The 19642-nt window shown below is 36.7% G+C and overlaps 1 protein-coding gene across 1 annotated transcript in view; it reads left to right on the forward strand.

Annotated features, from left to right (window-relative positions):
• The window catches only part of LOC134742369 (uncharacterized), a 51283-nt gene extending 33535 nt beyond the window's left edge, over positions 1-17748 (forward strand). Inside the window, exons 2-8 of the mRNA XM_063675466.1 lie at positions 12127-12574; positions 13855-14139; positions 14226-14701; positions 14887-15071; positions 15878-16073; positions 16156-16368; positions 16453-17748. Of these exons, the coding sequence (XP_063531536.1) occupies positions 12127-12574; positions 13855-14139; positions 14226-14701; positions 14887-15071; positions 15878-16073; positions 16156-16368; positions 16453-16835 (2186 nt within the window). The 3' untranslated portion in view covers positions 16836-17748. The remainder of the gene's footprint in view (positions 1-12126; positions 12575-13854; positions 14140-14225; positions 14702-14886; positions 15072-15877; positions 16074-16155; positions 16369-16452) is intronic.
• The last annotated feature ends 1894 nt before the right edge of the window (positions 17749-19642 follow it).

Genomic DNA, 19642 nt, shown 5'->3' on the forward strand with positions numbered 1-19642 from the left:
AGTTACTTAACCATTTTCACATAAACTGCTTGACACGCACATTCATCGTCCTTAAAATTTATTACGCGAACAGTATCTGATATACCTACAGAGATCTAGATTGCCAAATTGAGTCGTGAGGACATTAGTTACAGTTTCCTTACGAACCAGTACTATAAATTCACGCAGTTCAATTCCACTTACAACCATTGCCTGCAGGAACAACTTAGCAAATGGCTATTAGATCAGGAAATATACATTTTCGGTTTACCGTATTTAAAATTACAAATAGTATGTACCTGAATACATACAATTTCAGATTTCATTAACAAGCGGCCTTGTATTACGGATACCAATAAAGTATGTAGTTTATGTAGAATTATAGAGTTAACATGTGAACAGAAATGCGAGTCAATCGTTACATACTCGTATGCCCATAAACACGCATAACGTGATAAGTCGATGATGCACGAATATGTGAAAGCATTTTTTTATGTTTCAACAACTTTAATATGGTAAGGTGCATTGGGTTAACTTCGAAAGCGAGTAATTTTAAAAATGGAAATTATCTATAAAACCATATACTTTAGCAACACTAACGCTACTGCCATGCTTACCAAGGCATCCTGCTTACTGTTACTACAGTAGAAAGTGTTTCTAGTTTAGAAGATAGGTATCTGCCATTTTCAAAATTAAGTCTTTGAAGTCTTTCGAAGTTTTCACAATGCACATGCTGGTATTTCTAGTCATTTTTTCATTGCAAAGCCACAAGTGGGGAGGCACGTATATACTCGATTCCTACCGGCTTGGCTATTGTAAGAAAATTATTCAACATAAATCGCAGGAAAATACCGCGTAAACTAATAAGGGGTAGGTATGCTTGAAGTTTTGACACAAATAGCCTCTTATGTTTAAATGATATGATACAGTTAAAGCAGTTCTAATGAGTCCCACACCTAACATAGTTTTCCATTGACCGCACCTATTTTTAAAACAGAGACAATATACGCTTTTGGCAATCATGAAGGCATATTAAACATACCTTGAGAAAAGCAATTATCGGCTATTACGAGAACAATTAGAAAGAGGCGAGTACCTAACCAAACATACCGTGTGAACGTCTCCAGTGTAAAGAAACTGCCCTCTGTAATGATACAAAGTTCCCATGCGTATGGCAAAATTAGCGGACACACATCAAATGTCGATTTCTAAAGTAATACAAATAATCTGTGCTGGATGTGTACCTTGGTCTCTTGGTATCTTGTGTGATTGTCACCATTGAATTGGTGTAAATATTGAGAATTAAGTTTATAAAATACAACTACACAAAAAAATACTAATAATAATAATGACATGTTGATTCGACGATCATTGTCCCGATAGTTGTTTCGGCGAACGGTCTCATAGCGAAGAGTCTCGACCAACACCTTGAGAGACTCTCGCTAGGTGGTTGGATCAAGGGTCACATGCAGAAGGCGGTGATCTTGGACACGGCGCGGATAGTCCGGCGGTTCCTCTCTCTGCAGCCCTGACCACCGGCAGCTTGGGCCCTGCCTCGCTGCTGGCGGCACCCTAGGTTAGGTTTTTTATAATGTGTTTATATGTATTTTGTATTGTTTTGTAAGTGTTTTATATTTTACTTTTATATACATATTATAAAAATCCTAACTTAAGAAAAAAGATTAATAAAGAGAAATAATAATAAATAAATATTATAGGACACAGATTGACTAAGTCCCACGGTAAGCCCAAGGAGGCTTGTGTTATGGGTACTCAGACAACGATATATATAATATATAAATACTTAAACACATAGAAAACACACATGACTCAGGAACAAATATCTGTGCTCATCATACAAATAAATGCCCTTACCGGGATTCGAACCCAGGACCATCGGCTTCACGGGCACTAGGCCAGACCGGTCGCAAAACTCTGCGCCACTACCACAATCTGAGGGTCTATCGCGAAACTAGAAAATCGAAATTTCGTTATTAAACATCTTTGTCACTCTTGCGTATTCGAGCGATAAAGAGGCAGATATCGAAATTTCGGATTCGCGTTTCCAGGTAGATCCTCTGTAAACAAACCGCCTCGATGCATCAATGTCATATTTTATTGTCTCTGAAAACTTATCAAAAAACTGTTAAAGGCACAGTATGTATAAGTTACTCTATGGTTTACTAAAAGGCCAGCGCTGCACTCTGTCAGTCATTAAAAGTAAATTCTGAGATCTGTAATCTCGATAAATTTTGTGTTTAATTATAACTATGAAATTTTATCATTTATCATTTATTTATTGTATTGTCATGTACATAATAGGTGTTAAATAATATAAAGTCAGATCATGACACCCTGTAAGGGCACACAATAGTAATATTATTCTAGGCTAATTACATTTACTTATTAGTAATCAATTTAAATCAAAATAAAATAAAATAAATGACCGCAAATCTTAAAACTAAATCTAAGAATATATCGTCAAAAATAATTATATTGGTAAATGATTAATTGAATTGATTTGTCAGTTTATTATTAATTGTTATTATTTTAATTTATTGATGTCGTATATAAGTAGGCTAATTATAGAAAAAAAATGTCAAATTGCAATGTAAAATCCTAGTTTTCGACAAAACATTAGTCGTAATAACATACTAGTCTTAAAATTGACTTTTAAGCGACAGAGAATAATAAAGTAAGTACCTACTTGTTTATTACCCACTCATAACAATATGTTTAATCCCATAGCCCAGTATGTACTCCATCGCTTACACCCAATAGCCCAGTTCATGTCATTTTAGATTCCATCAACTCTCAAACAGTCCTTACAACCTGGCGGGTGCTGCTGCTGCCTCTGCGCGCGTCCCATGACACGGGCAAGAGCAGCATCCGCTCGGTGTATCCCTTACCTACATTTTATTAAAGTGTTAAAAGGGCCTTCACGGGTTGGCTTCGGCAGGAGCGGGGTCACGCCTCCCAAAGGTCCGGAACACCATTGTTTTGTAATGGGAAAGACATACAGTATATTAGTTACCAACGAGTATCCCCTTCTTGAAACACAGTGTTATAAATATCGATATTAAAGTTTAACTATCTTGAATATTGAAATTATTTGTAAGCATATTGTTATAATATGCACTTTCTATCAAACACACCTATATTTTTTTGAACTTTCTTACAAACATATCTTCGTTTAGGTTAAAGTTTTGTGGAGCGGAGCGTAATCAAAGTTTTTATAATTCATTTAAATTGAACTCGTCATGCAACGAATGCGATTCACTCATAAAACTTACCTATCTCGTTCTCACATTTTACTTCCGATGTTACCGCTTCTTCACAATTTTACGCTTTCATATAATAACCCTGTTATATGGTACCAATAAAGGTGTTTAGTGTCGATATAGTGCTTTATATTATACCCATTAAAACTTATGCGAACGGAAACCTTAACTAATTTCTGAGGAAATTTTCTTCCGTTTCTTATGAAGAGATGAATCCTAACTAATATTATAAAAGTGAGTTTGTCAAAGGATGAAGATATATACGTCAAAATTATATAAGTTTATAACTTAAAATAACATAAAGGTAATTTTTTTCGTATGAAGTTTTGTTGGAAGTGCGTTAAACGATGCTCGCACGGACGACCGCGTGGGCATTTGCTAATAACATAAAAGGTATATTCTTGTCAATAAAAAAGATGTTCAGACCCATGTTGTATGTTTAACCCATATTTCTTTAAATTACAATTAACCTAAATGAAATATAGAATTATAACAATAATAATTAATAAAATGCGCAAAACATTTTCCAAACTAACACTTATTAACAACGAATAAAGGGAAATGTTATGAGTTATACTAATTAGAGTGACAAATCAATTTACGCGAAAAACAAGCTATGTCTTACGAACATCTCGTGTTACGAGGCCAAGTGCCTCACTTCCTAGCGATCACATGCAATCTTGCGCAATGGGTGAACAATGCTGAACAAGAAGCCTAAGCGGTGAAAGTTCTGCGATACCAGACGCCTGAAGCTACATTATTAAATACTGTAACATATTCATTAAGGTAGGTTATTTAATTTTCGACCTCTACATTGTATTGAAGCCATAGTTTTGTTAAGCAACCGATTTATACAAGTGATTGGTTTTGAAAAAAAAAATATTGCTTAACATATTTAATTGATCACTTTAGGTAAACAAGTGGCAAAAGAAAGTTAATAATGCTTAGATTGTATGTTATTAGATAATAACTGATTATATCATTTTCCGCTTGTACCTATGCATTTGAATTTACCAATACTTCATCAAGCGTTCTGAAAGAGCAGTAATCGTTTACTTACGTGACTGTTAAATTCGTTGATTAAAATTTTCATCTTTCACTGTCATATTAATGTACCGATAAGTTGTTAACAGCATGCTGTCTCTTTTGTAATTTGTCTAAGACCAATTTCAAAATCAACGAGCGTTAAATTAAGTTTGTAATTAATTTGTTTCGCTGTTAGAATGATTGGCATAGTTGCATTCTTAACTTTCGCTTTAAATGTGTCGCAGCATTTTTAATAACATTAAGTTAACATTTTTGACATCAAATTTATGCTGAAATATGAAATATCTGTCGTCTGTTTAGAAACGCAATGTTGTGTGTTTACTGTTAGTTTTGTTCAATAATTAAATAAATAATGATTATCTTAATGCATATGTATTTGTACAACTTACTGATATCTCCTGTAAATCTAAAAATACCTATTTTAGTTTACCAAAATTAATTTAAAATAATTAAATTTAATTTAATTAAAATTAATGTTTTAATTTAATTTAGAGTGATGGCAGGTGGGCCAAAATATTAACGGAATGGTGGCCGCTTTCAGACGAAAGAAGTGCCTAGCGTCCGTTGGCTCGTTGGGTGGACGACATTCGGAAGACTGCGGGTCACTTCTGGGCTATGCTCAGCAGTGGGCGATAGAAGGCTGATATGATGATGATGGTGAATTTAGAATGGAAAGCCTAGCTGTACGGACGTGCTAGGTACTTTCAATCTGGAAGGTCGTGGGTCATACCAATGAGTTTTTTGAGGAGAACATCGCGAGGAAACCGGACTAATCCAAATAAGCCGTATTTCCCATCTGGGTTGGAAGATCAGACGGCAGTCGCTTTCGTAAAAACTAGTGTACGCTAATTCTTGGGATTAGTTTCCAAGCGAATTTCAGGCTCCCAGGAGCCGTGGCAAAGTCAGGGCAACGCCAGGAAGATGATGATGATGAATTTGTGAATGGTTCTCATAATTTGTGGATTATTGAGGCGGTACTGCGCTCAGCAACAAAAAAACGAATCAATTATATTTACTTCTTACTTATTACTCGTAGGTACCTATCAGTTCGTTGTGCTTTCGCTAATGCAAGTGAACACATTATCAATTTTATCTCAATCCACCAAAGAGCATTTACGAACAGGCTCACAGGTCACATGATTATAACTTTGTACGCTGTCCCTTATATGCAAGTCGCTCACGAAGTCTCGAGTCGCAACCACTAACACATTGCTCTCGTTTCACGCGTGCCTACCGCAATGCCAGCGAGTGCTCAATGCGAGATGCAATTAGCTTGTTTACACTTAATATTAAGAACCCAACGTGGTTTATAATGCGATATTTCTAGGCTTTTTCCTAATGGAAGAATGCGAAAAAATATATACCTACATAATATTTGTAAGTACATAACAGTGGTATGCGATTTCCTATAAAACATACCTAATGGGATATGTAAGCCTTACTGTTAGCTCCTAAGGAGTTAAATAAGTAAATGTTAATTTAAGTTTAGTCCTCAAATCATACAAAAACCGGTAGAGATAACTTACTACTTGTAATCGAATATGCATTAAATCACCTCCGTTTCTACCTAATGAGTCATGTTGAAACCGATATACTTACAGCGTTCACCAAATCGCATGGAACGGCGAATAATGTCGTTTAATCAGCACCAGAAATATCGTTTATTCACACTGGGGTCCGATTTTTGATTTTCCAGCGCTCGATTTCGTCGCTCGAAAATCTGTAGAAATTTTTGAAATAGAGATTGGGAATCTAGTAGTATTGACCACTACTCGTTTTCAATTCTATTCGTAGAATTTAAATGCCTAGTAGTGGAGATATTATATTGAAGGAAGCCACACGAAATCGAGCGCTCAAAATTCAAAAATCGGCCCCCTCTGGAACTGATTTTATTGGTTTTTAACTCGTTGCTTCTGAAGACAGTGATTTACTAACTCATCGAATCCGTTAAAATTTACACTTTCTCTCTTTTCTGCTTGAAAGCCCATGGTTGTCTAGTTCGCTTTACTTACACTTTGAATTTCAAGAATAAACATTTCGACAGTGTTCACTGTTCACGCTTGTCTGACATTTAAATAAATTCGGTATCATAAAGTTAATATCATTACACTTTCTCAACATTTGCGTCATTTTTGATTTGAATTTCATTCATTTAACGTAATGTAAGAATGATATTTCAATGTTTTTAAGATGAGTTTAAATTTTTGTGAAGTAAGGATGTTGTCTAATTATTTAGAACATTTCCATTAGTATTTTAACTAAAAGGACAAATTTACAGTGAAAAAGGTTTCTATACCTACAGAAAATAACGGTACAATTTAGATAATTGCTTCCTAAATAAATTCATTTCGTTATTGGACATTTGATTTATAACCTAAATTGTGCGAAGTGTTGATCATTGCTACTGTTAAATCACTTTAACGAGGTAAATCAGCGGGCACTTTAAACATAGTTATATTTACTTTATTGCTCTACTCAAATATTAACATGACTTTAAAGGCTTTAGGCGCCTGTGGGTGTAGCTGATTATAATCGTATAATAAATTGAAGCTTGATTGATATATTGCACAAACTGTATTGTACACTGACAGGTGGGAATAGTTAGTATCACAGATGACCTCCCTCCCGCGCTCGTGACCCACTGATGAGGTCAATTCGTTAAAAAGCCTACACGTTCTGGTATTGTTATCTATAGTAGGCTTAATGATTTTTTGTAGGAAGTCGAATGAAATGTTATTTTCTTAATTAAATTATCACAGTAAATATTATGGCTAGGTAATTAGTTGTCCTTCGTGCCTACAGTAAAAAAAAAGCCAATCATCCTAATGTTTTTGTTTTCTACCTAACATCACTTATCCAAAATAACAGTTTCATTTTATACGTAACAAATGTACCAGGTAAAAAGACGGATCAAATATTTATGTACTTAGCTCCTTTGTAACAGTGGTGGTTGCATATTATTGAGCTGTCTAATTTAAAAAAATCTTGTCCTTGTCTGTTCAAATTTGCAATACCGCAATCATGATTTTGTTACCTACTTAATTCAGTGTCCCCTTACAGTCTTCATCTTAATTTCTACACTTTTTACATATAAAAACACCCGCTTTCTTGTTACTGAACTGCCAAATATATCACTAAACCGGTAACTGCACTTTTTAGTATTATCAATTTCATGACCATAAAAAGATACGAGTAGGTATTTAACTTGCGCTTTTAAATGTTGGTCGTGTAATTGTGTATCTTGCAATTTCCACACCAATACCTTTCTAATCTTTTTCACATATAATTATGTATTTATTTTTTAAGGTTAGAGCAAGCATCTAGTTATGTATGCTGTATCTTCTAGCCGCCCACCTAACCAAGATAAATTGGCAGTCAAATTTTAATCAATGTTTTAAAATCGAGCGAAATAAAACAAAAACAACTCTATTCTATTTAATAATGATTCTCATTGTAGGTAATTAGTACCTACTAATTAGTATTAGGACGGTGGGGCGCTAGAGGGTATAGCTTCCTACACTTTTATTAGTTGTTAGTCACTATGGAATAATCTATCAGAAGTTATCGATATGCAATCATTTTGCGCAAAACCAGACAATAAATATGTATAATCCTAAACCAGATTTAGAACCAGTAATACGGAATTCTAGATTAGTCTAGAAACAGTAACCAGGCAATTAACCAATCAAGCAATTAAACTTACTTTTACTAGTTTTCCCCTCGTAAAGTCTCTTGACGAGACACAGTAACAATTAAGATAAGTGTACCTGTACCTACTCTTCCTAGACAACATACAACATACTTTGCCCTTAAATCATTTTACGGTTTAGACTCACTTGTTTTAGTCACTCGCGCGACATGTTTCGGAGAGACTAGGTCTGTCGCGCGAGTGACTAAAACAAGTGTCTAAACCGTAAAATGATTTAAGGGCAAAGTATGTTGTATGTTGTCTAGGAAGAGTAGGTACAGGTAATGTTAGTATGTCTCACAACAGTTTAAATACTTTGCCCTGTTTATACTATGTCCTAGACACTTTTAACACCATGAGTAGAAAGCTGACCCGTGCTTTAATGTTCGTAAATAATACTAGTACATAGGTGCATAAGCTTACTTATCATCTTAGTGCAATATAAGTGATCAAAAAGAAGGTATTTTTGTCTATTAAAGTTATTTGTGTGATAAGTAACTAAATAACTAATAATTACTATTAATACCAAACTAATATACAAATTAGAAGGAGTAACGTAACAAATTCACAATTTCCTTTACAGCTACCTATTTATATATTACGGGGTCCCTTTGTGTGACATAATTATTGAAAGTCATAATGTAATGATTGTAGTAGTAGTAGTAAATCACTTTATTGTACAAAACAAAAATTGATAACATGAAATTCATATAATTTGATGATGATTGTCATGTTATCATTAGTCATAACTCTGAAACCGTTAACTTTTCAGGATTTTCCTCAGGTTATCCTATAGATAGGTTAGGTTAGGTTAGGTTTGTATCATGGCAATCCTGAAAAGTTACGCGTTTCTGAAAAAACTAAACGATGACTAACGAAAATGTGGACAAACAATACTTTATGACTTAAAACTATATGGGAAACAATAGAGACCCATATAATACTTGAGCACCATCGACTTTCAACCTCTTTTTTGGAACTTCAAAATTGCGAAAGGTGATGAATCTCACTTTAATGTTGCGCCTGCACATGTACATAACACTTCCCCATGATCCAATTGTAACCAGGAACCCGGGGAAATTGTCTCGCGATTACAAAAACCACACGATAACCGCGTAACGCCGGCCTAATTGTGAAGTTATCTGAAAGTTACCTAAGAGCGTCAACGAGGAACTAGGTACGCAGATACATTTGCTAATTGAAAGTTACTATGTTTATCTGTGATCTATCTCCGAAAGGCGACAGTTTGCATAAAGTTAAACGACGAACAATTCTCAGTCATACTTATGTACCTTTTAGGTATAAGTACCTGTTGTTGTTTGGAGTAGTCGTCTTGACTGTTTTATTAATTGCTCAAAGGATATTGGAAAACATAAGACATATAGGTATTAGTATTCATATTTATAATTACTAGATCGTTTCACGAATGATAGGGAATAATTCATCATTATAGTAGATATAAGTATTTGCCCGCGTCACAGACAATTAATGCTACGCTTACTTTTCGCCCTTGGAAGGTAACTGAACAGGTATAAATATAGCATTTAATTAAAATCAAAAGTAGAATGTGGATTTGGTCGTTTTGGTCCAAGTTAATGTTATAATTTTTCTATAACTTAATATTGCACTTATTTGTACGCATTTCCTTAATCTGACGAACACAAGTTCGACGCCCGATTGTAACCGTCAGATTAAGGAAATGCGTACAATTAATTGTCAGATTTAGTCAATTAGCTATAGCATTAATTTGGACTAAATGTCCAGCCACAATCTGATTAACGATTTGTTGAACCCCCCACCAATCAACGGCTCAACATAGACGGCTAAAAGTGGTAAAGGTAGATTCCACGGGGTAGCAAGATCTGATATCACTCATATCTTAATCTGACGCGCTCGAGTAACTACAAAAATCCCCTCTTGGGGTCCCCAACCATTATAAATACCAACTCTATATTTTATTACCGACTTCTAATAGCTGATATAACTTACAACTATTTAAACTGACATTAAGTCAAGCATCTGATAATCAAAACAGTCGGTATCGAATAACTTGTTTTACTCGTAATTTCTAGCTTAATATTTCCAGGTAAAGCTACGTTTTTTTTTTCTTGTAACAATAGAAAAACATTCAAATATAATTGGCATAACATTGGCTTATAATCTAGTACATGTAACTTAACAGTTGGACAATAAGGAAGTGACAGTGTTGACTGTGCTAAAGGCCGTGAACCAAGTCATGTCCCACAGTTGCAGACACTTAATTATTTTGCTCCGTGGCCAGACAGAACTAGTTTACTGAACTTTAAATAGATATAATTGTTGTGCCAATCGTTTAAATTTGATGAATGAATACGTTGTTTATCAATGTACACTGCTTCTTATGCATATTGCATAGGTAAGTGATAATATAGGCGGCATATATGATCTTTAGTTACACGATTTAAACATGAATGCAAGCGTGTGAAATGCGTGAAAGTATAAGTAATTATATAAGTGCGTGCGTGTGAGTTCAGTGCGCTTTCAAGACTGACAGGAAGATGCGTAATTTTTTTGTATATTATTAATCATCTTGGAGACAGAAACTGCTTGTCGCATCCGCGAGTTGCTGCCGCGCACGTCGTGGAACAAGACAAGCCGTGTCCGGTCTTTATTCCCGGACTACACGTTCGGCTTTTTATCGCGTTTTCCGGACACTGTTTGATGTTGCACTTCCTTTATACTCCTAATATCGACTGTACAGTCGCCATCAGATATATCGGAGCGGCCGAGGTGCTCACAACGCACGAACACGCCTCTATTGTCAAGGCGCTAGGTGCGTGTTCAGATATTTTTGAGCACTTCGGCCGCTCCGATATATCTGATGGCGACTGTACCTAATAAATAATATGTACTCCTTACTAAATGTACTCCATAAGATATTTTTTAACGTTTCTATGGCAACATCAAAACGTGACGTTACGGATTGCTGTCTTACGTCAATGCCTATCCTACTAAAGTGACTGCACTTTGTAAAAGCATCTAATTTGACCTGCGAGTCAACTACACTGTTATTCTCGATGCAAGCCTATAGTTTTGTAGGTGTCGCATTCACTTCCCTGTTACAATTATATTCCTGATACCCGTGGTTCTCTAGGGAACCGATTGTCGTTACGAAAACATTCGTGACAACATAAACGCTGGTCGGCGCTTGAGCGCAAGCGCAGTTTGCAACGGAATTTGCATTAACGCACCTGCCACGCGAGTTATCTTGCACTCGGATCTGAGGAGTACGTTCACTGCTACCGCCGCTCAGCGAACGTCGAAAGATATATGGTGTTGATAAGTTTCGTTTCATGCGCCACTTAGTAAAACTAACAACTCTCGATTTTCACAGGAAACTTAATTGTTAGCCATATTATTCGTTTAGAGTGATAGATTGTTTGTTTTTTTTTATGCGCATGAATTAATGTTTATATTTGGTTTCCAAATAGATTGACCGATCTGTTGTTACGTTTTTTTTGTAAAGTATAGAGCTTTCAATACGAGCAAACGTTAGAAGTTTCCAAATCCGAGGCCGTGGGTTGTAATCCCGGCTTGTCTCAATGCATTTCTTGGTACACACAATACACGAATTATAATTTAATTTTTCTTAATAGTAATAAGTAATTTAATGTTTTTTTTTGGACTAATCGCAGAAAAGCCTAGTATCCCTTTTGGGTTGGATGGCCCGATTTTAAAAATAGATAGGTCAGATCAGTCAGATAGGTTACGTATCGCTGGTGCGACATGGTGGAGGCGGATCTGCGCGAACTTCGCTTCACTTAAAGCGTATCTTAGGTATATTTTAGTCCTCTCAGGGTGCTGACCGTACGCCTCGACTGCCCGAATGCTAAGTTTTGGCTCGAGGTTGCTATTAGAAGAGCTATTAAGTAGAGCATGCTACTACCAACTCTACCAAGTAGCTACATCTGTCTTTTAGCGCTTAGTTTTATACTTAAGTATTACAAAAAAAAAAATTTGCTCCTATTTTCATTTGTTTTTGACAAACTTTTTGTAAGATTTTCATCCATAATATTACTTGCACAAAAGCATATTCAATGAATTATTATTAAATGAACTTGTATTAACCGTGTACTATTTTCTTGTTTTCAGAAGCCATAAGCATCGCAGACGACCAGTCCACATCAGCGTCATGGTGGCAAGCGGGCACAGCGACACCCTTCCGCGACACCTCCAGCAGTAGCGTTTTCTCCGCCACACACGGCCTAGTCCAAACCCACCCGTCCAACAGCGACCCATTCGGGTCCTTCGGAAGCATCGGTAGCACCATCGGGCCTTCATCCAACCCGTTTGCTCAAGCCAGCGGCAGCGGTCCGCTCAGCGGTGGCATCAGGAACAGCCCTCTGCCTCCCTTAGCGAGAAACGCCAATGGGAAAACTAGTTTAAAGCATCTGGACTTTACCAGCAGCGCTACTGCTGAGCTAAGGAGGAATCCCATGCTCTCAGCTCCTGATGAATGCGCTAGAGCGTGCCGAGAAAATGAACCACCAAGGATCTGCTACTATCACTTCACCCTCGAGTTATACACAGTATTGGGAGCGTAAGTAAACCATTTTATTATGTGTTTCAAGGGTTTGACGACGTTATAGTAAAAAAACTTCAAATAAAATATATGAGACGTGTAATCTCTCTTTGTGATACAGGAATAATGAATATGACATGCAAAGTTTGAAGATGAGTGAGTGATGTTGTTTGTAATGATGAGTGATGACTAAGAACGGCGGTTGACCTCCGTGAGATATTGCTCGTTGATCTTTTGTAGGCGTTCTGTGACCCATTCTTGCGAACATTATGTTTATTGCTTATTTTCTCAGCCTGACAAATGTAACTGGACATAGATTTAACTAAATACCTACAGGTTTTTCTTGCGAACATTATGTTTATTGCTTATTTTCTCAGCCTGACAAATGTAACTGGACATAGATTTAACTAAATACCTACAGGTTTAAAAGATTTCAGTAAACACGTAAAACCCGGCTTTTTAACATTGTCCCATTGTACTCTATGTATTGTCTTTACTCGACGGAAATGAAATCGCACGCCCACTTAACTAGCGGTTACGACAGATCACCAAGTGACATTGCACGAAATGGGTTAATCGTTTTTGACCAACGTAATAACCACATCCAAAACTAACTTTCTATGACAGGCACATCTAAACTAAAACAGTCTTAAATTAATCATTAAAGAGAGCCTGCTGTAAGAAGATTAATGTATTCATCAATTCATTGTTCTTAAGTACTAAATAAACATCTAAGATGTGTTAATTTATAATTTTTACATATGACTACGAGAGAGTGAATTTCTAAATTACTATACAAGATTTAATTCATTCAAATTGCCTTAAGTATTCGATGTGTTTAAATAATTATCAGCTTTTATCTAGTAAATTAGAAATGGAATCCAAATTGAGAAGCATTAACACAAATCAGCATTTTTTCCGAAATGCAGCCTCGAACGTAACAATGCACTTACGTTAACGACGCCTTTTATACAACAAAGGGTACGTCGTGCACAAATTTGCACTTGGCTACGTCCGCGACCCACCGACCGACATTTTCTTTTTACACACTTCACGCTTTGTTTCACCTGAACTGCTAACTATATCGTTTCAATGCCGAACTTTAGTATACGCCTACTGATCCAAATACCTTTGGGGCTGCCTATAATTGATATGTGACGACACAGGTTATGCAAACCGATGTTTCACGATATCCAAGTACGCTGCTGAGGAAATTTAGGTGTAATCATCGAGTCGGCACATAGTTGATAAGGAAACTGCCTACCGACCTGTATGTAATATGTAAAACTTAATTTCAGGGCATGCCAAGTGTGCACACCGAACGCCACCAACGTTGTTTGGTCTCACTGCCAATGCGTGTTGGCTGATGGAGTAGAACGTGGTATTCTCACCGCGAATAGAATGTTACCTGGACCTTCTATCCAAGTGTGTGAAAACGATAAAGTTGTCATTGACGTTGAAAACCATATGGAGGGTATGGAAGTAACCATTCACTGGCATGGAATCTGGCAAAGAGGAACGCAATACTACGACGGAGTACCTTTCGTGACACAGTGTCCTATTCAACAAGGAAACACTTTCAGGTATCTTATTGAATGCTTTCATACGCTATGCATAACACTATAATTTGAAAAAAACTATAAGCTAACATGGATATTTTGAATTCCAGGTATCAATGGCAAGGAAACGCTGGTACCCACTTCTGGCACGCGCACACCGGTCTGCAAAAACTTGACGGTTTATATGGCAGCATTGTAGTACGCCAACCGCCTTCCAAGGACCCCAACAGCCACTTATACGACTACGATCTGACCACACACGTCATGTTACTCAGTGACTGGCTACATGAAGATGCTGCTGAGAGATACCCTGGTCGACTTGCTGTCAACACCGGTCAAGACCCCGAATCGGTGCTGATCAACGGAAAGGGACAGTTCCGTGACCCCAACACCGGTTTTATGACAAACACTCCACTGGAAGTCTTCACCATTACTCCTGGAAGGAGATACAGATTTAGAATGATCAACGCCTTTGCCTCAGTGTGCCCGGCACAGGTCACTTTTGAAGGACATAACATGACCGTCATCGCTACGGACGGCGAGCCTGTACAGCCTGTACAAGTGAACACTATCATTTCATTCTCAGGTAAACATCGCTTTTTAAAGTGCACATATTTTATGAACGTATGTAATCTTCGAAAATAGTGCAATGGAATTTAATGAGCATTTCTAAACTTGACGAAGCGAAACATTCGATAGGTAACGTTGCAATAAAAATCCTACGTTGCATTCGATGAAATGCTTTACTTACTAAATGTTAATTAATTTTAGGCGAACGTTACGATTTTGTGATTGAGGCCAACAACATCCCAGGCGCATACTGGATCCAAGTGCGTGGTCTTGGTGAGTGTGGTGTGAAGAGGGCTCAACAGTTAGCTATCTTGCGGTACGCTAGAGGACCTTACCAGCCATCCAGCCAACCGCCCACATACGATGTCGGCGTGCCTCAGGGTGTGGTAAGTCTAAATCGATGTAAATATATATACAAAAAAATTTAAGGAAAATATAGGTATTGGAATTAGCATGAATTTATATATTAAATTTATTCCAAAAACCCACACCGAATGTATACTGCACGTGGTAAAGCACCTGTTATATAGTCAGCAGTTTCATTTAGCTGTCCAATAAAGCTGGCGCCTTAATTTTCTTAATTCATTGTTTTTCTGTGTCGTTAGTATTTTCCGCTCTTGACATTCGCTTGTAAATACCACATTACCTTACATAGAAGAAAAAACTGGTGCATATTTCCTCCGTGCAAATGGCATTAGCGAAACGTCCGCTGCGATAGCCCGCAGACCTCGTTTCATGAATCTACTTGTCGTGGTTATTAATTGGCGGATATTGCAACTGGATTCCTGCACCCAGTAGCCTGCCTCGATTAAGCTTAACCGAACTGTCAACTATGTTGCAGATTATTGCTCAAACTAAAATAGTAGTCAATATTTCATTACTATACGAGGCTTAGTTTTAAACCACTACGTTATCAAGCTGGCCTAAAAACTATTAGATTGACGGTGATAAATGAGCTGCAACCTGTAAATATTACTAGTAGCTATCAGAACCTTGTAACTAGATTATCTTAGTTATTTGAATGCACTTCGTAAGGTTTCCCGTTCCTCGTAGTTAAATGAAATACCTCTAGTTTGCAAGTACATTGACCATTAGTTATAAATAATTAGATGTAGCATACATGTAGTTATAAGTAGTATGCACGTATTATAGTAATTGCACGTAAATACCTTTCTCCGTACTAACCATCCAGGTCATGAACCCGTTGGATGCCAGATGTAATGTTCCAAGAAACGACGCTATTTGCGTCAGCCAGCTAAAGAACGCCCAGAACATCGACCCGGCCATCCTGCAGGAAAGACCAGACGTCAAGATTTTCTTGCCTTTCCGTTTCTTCGTCTACAGACCGGAAATGCTCTTCCAACCCAACACTTACAACAGATATTTAGGTAAAATATTTGCTAGATTCGTATTCTTTACACTTTGATTATGACCGCCTATCCCTTTAATTTGCATTCCTAATATCAACAGTTGCCCCGCAAGGAGACCATGTGATCAGTTTAATTGACGAAATCTCATACATGGCACCACCTACACCTCTTATAAGTCAGTACGACGACATCAACCCCGAACAGTTCTGTAACGGTGACAACAGACCAGCAGACTGCGGGCAAAACTGCATGTGCACTCACAAGGTCGATATCCCGCTCAACGCCATCGTAGAAATTGTACTAGTCGACGAAGGTACGTAGTGAAACTCTTTATCGTCCATAACAGTTAAATACATACATAAACATGCAAATGTTAATCGAAAAATTTCACTTTCAGTTCAAATCGCGAACTTATCTCATCCGTTCCACTTGCACGGGTACTCTTACAACGTGATCGGTATCGGCCGGTCGCCCGACCAGAACGTCAAGAAGATTAACTTGAAACATGCTCTAGATTTGGACAGGAGGGGTCTGCTCGAGCGTCATCTTAAACAAGGAGACTTGCCTCCCCAGAAAGACACCATTGCCGTCCCGAACAATGGCTACGTTATCCTCCGTTTCAGAGCCAACAACCCTGGCTTCTGGCTCCTCCATTGCCACTTCCTTTTCCACATCGTCATCGGCATGAACGTAGTCCTCCAAGTCGGCACCCACGCCGATCTGCCCCCTGTTCCCCCCAACTTCCCGACGTGCGGAGACCACCTCCCCCCTATTAACTAGATCGGTTCCTAGTACCAGTTTCAGTTTACGTCCAAAAGTATCAAGTCGCAGTTGATCTTATGTTGCCTAAGTGTAAATTTATGTTTGTATTGTGTGATGTGTTCGGCGGATTCGAAGTGCTCGATTCTGCCGTTTGTGTTTCTTATGTATTCGAATGATTCAACGGTTTAAGACGGTTCGTGGTTTATTTAAAGGTGATATCTAATGTTTCGTTTTTCAATTTCACATGCCATACTAGTTGGTGATAATTCTAGATTATTTAATTACGTCCTTACGCTATTTGAGGCTCTTTTAATTTTTGTTTTGTTGCCTTTAGGTATATTCCATTCATCATGGAGATGTCCGGTCTTAACTAACAACTTGCCATTATACGTTTCACCAAGGATATTTTTTACGTGTATATATAAATACATATACTTTTATTAATAAATAGTTTTTTAAGATTTCCTAGTTACTAACATTCGCATGCGATCAAAATTGTAACATGTAAATAACACCGACAATTGCAATTCTCCTTGTAAATACACAGAAGTAGATTGATCTTTTAGTACTTGCAGTATAAAGTGTCCTAATATAGCGACCATACCTCATCCTTCAACTCCATAAGCAACGAAGACTGTACATAAATATTTTAAACATATCTACATTTTAAATAGGTATTCACAAAAGTTACCATTTCGTGGTTACCAGTACTTTAAGGATCTTGTGTGTAATAATGACGTCGTGTTACTCGTGTTTATTTGTTTCTGTGCCAATAAATTAAACAAATGAAGCCTACCGGGAGGCGACGATACATCGACTATTCGACTAATTCATGAAAATATTGCTAAACTGCTTTAGCAAGATTGTAATGTCTTTTAATAATTATCTGTAAGTGTAAATTTTTATACTCTTTAATAAAACTTTAAAATAATTTGTCATTTTATTTTACCCCAACGATGTCCAAGACCTTGCCAGGCAGCTCAGAGACCGTAAATATTATATTATTAATATAGTTCATTTTTACTAACATTATATTTTTTTATTTTGGGAGCGAGTAAATATTGTTATAATTCTCATTAAATTATAATGACTATATTTTGTAATCTATTGTGTACCTATTTACAGATACAAAGTATTATTGGTGATGAAATGTTATGTATAATAATGATTTACGCACTTGATTAGTGTAAATAAATATTGCAACCGTATGATATTGTATGACGCACTGTAGTTCGTAGTTTTTCACCGTAGCCTGTTACTTTAGGGCCGTTGTGTACTTACTAGATTTGTAGCCGCTTTCTGTCTTAAAAAATATATAATATTGAAGCCAAGTAGCATTATAAAACAGTGTCATTTTTACTAATACCTATTAACAGAATAACAGTGATGGCCGTAATCATCAGACAACATAAAGACACAGTCACGTTAAACCTACAATAGGGTATTTGACTACTAATCAAATCAGTTTCTTTTTTCGAACTGTCAAAACGATTTGCTACTATGGAATTTATATGAAATACTAGCATGTGACGTTACGATCAAATTACCTACTCTTTATAGTTATAAACGAGTTTTAAAATAGAAATTATGTCTAAAAATAACTGCTTTCTACGATTCTCTATTAATCTTCTGGTGCTTTATTTCTTGCATGGGGTAAATAATTTATTTTACAGTACATATGGTGCTACTTTCTCGCACTAGTGCGTAAAAGAGCACTTTTCGTGCATATGTCGAAAGTTTAAAGGGCCATATGTACTGTAAAACGTTGTACGATACATGTGCGAATAGGTAATTCGCAACTCGTGTCGATTTAAAACACACCCTGCGGTCGTGTTTTAATTTATCGCCACTCGTTTCGAATTTCCTCTTTTCCGCACTTGTATCGTAAATAACTATTAAATACAGTCAAATATCCTATTGACTACGAAACTCACTATGTACTTATTAGATTACAATGAATATTCATCTTTTTAATATGATATTTATAGCGGGGCTGCTACACTTCGTGGGTGCCTACTTGTACCTGACTGTGGCTATAAATCTATTACTTAAGTACTTCTTCTAAAATTTCTATTAGCCTCATTTAGAATTTATTAAGAGATATAAAAAAAATACTTATTTAGTGGGTTTTGTTAGTCACTGAACTGAACACTAATGTCAATACTAACCATTACTACTAAACAACAATCTTACTTTTTTTAAATGTATGTATGCATGCTGTGCATCTTGATGGCGTCCATACACATTTTTTTCGTTCAAACTCATTTTCTAGTTAAATTAGGCCTTCACAATTAGCCATTGAAACAAATCAACTCCACCAAAAAAATCTACTCAATTACAAACCCTTAATAGGTATTCAGTGCGCAACCTCACTACAGTTCGGCCAACATTACAGTAGAGTACAGTCGAGCTCACAAGCAACTTTACAAGCCAACGTTCCAATGATATATTTACCTACACGACCTTATTATGTTAGTGTCTTAAGAGTCCCCGGCAAGCTCGGCCGAATTGCACCTTCCCATACAAAGGTAGTTCCGCTCTCATTTTTAAACTACGTATTGGATTGTAATGAAACTTTGCACATACAATGACATAAGGTATATCTAGGTCTGTAATTAGTTTATATACTCCAGTTTATAAAACAAACGAAATAAAGCAAAAACAAGTTTTGTATGAAAAACTTAAATTCGCTGTATTTTTTTAACTATGGTATCTGAAGCTACATATACTAATTATAGATATAGATATGCCTTATCCTATTGTAAGTACAAAGTTTCAGAGCAATCTAGCTAGTCGTTTTAAAATGAGAGCGGAACTACGTTTGT

The sequence above is a fragment of the Cydia strobilella genome, chromosome 6, assembly GCF_947568885.1.
Source record: "Cydia strobilella chromosome 6, ilCydStro3.1, whole genome shotgun sequence".
NCBI lineage: Eukaryota > Metazoa > Arthropoda > Insecta > Lepidoptera > Tortricidae > Cydia > Cydia strobilella.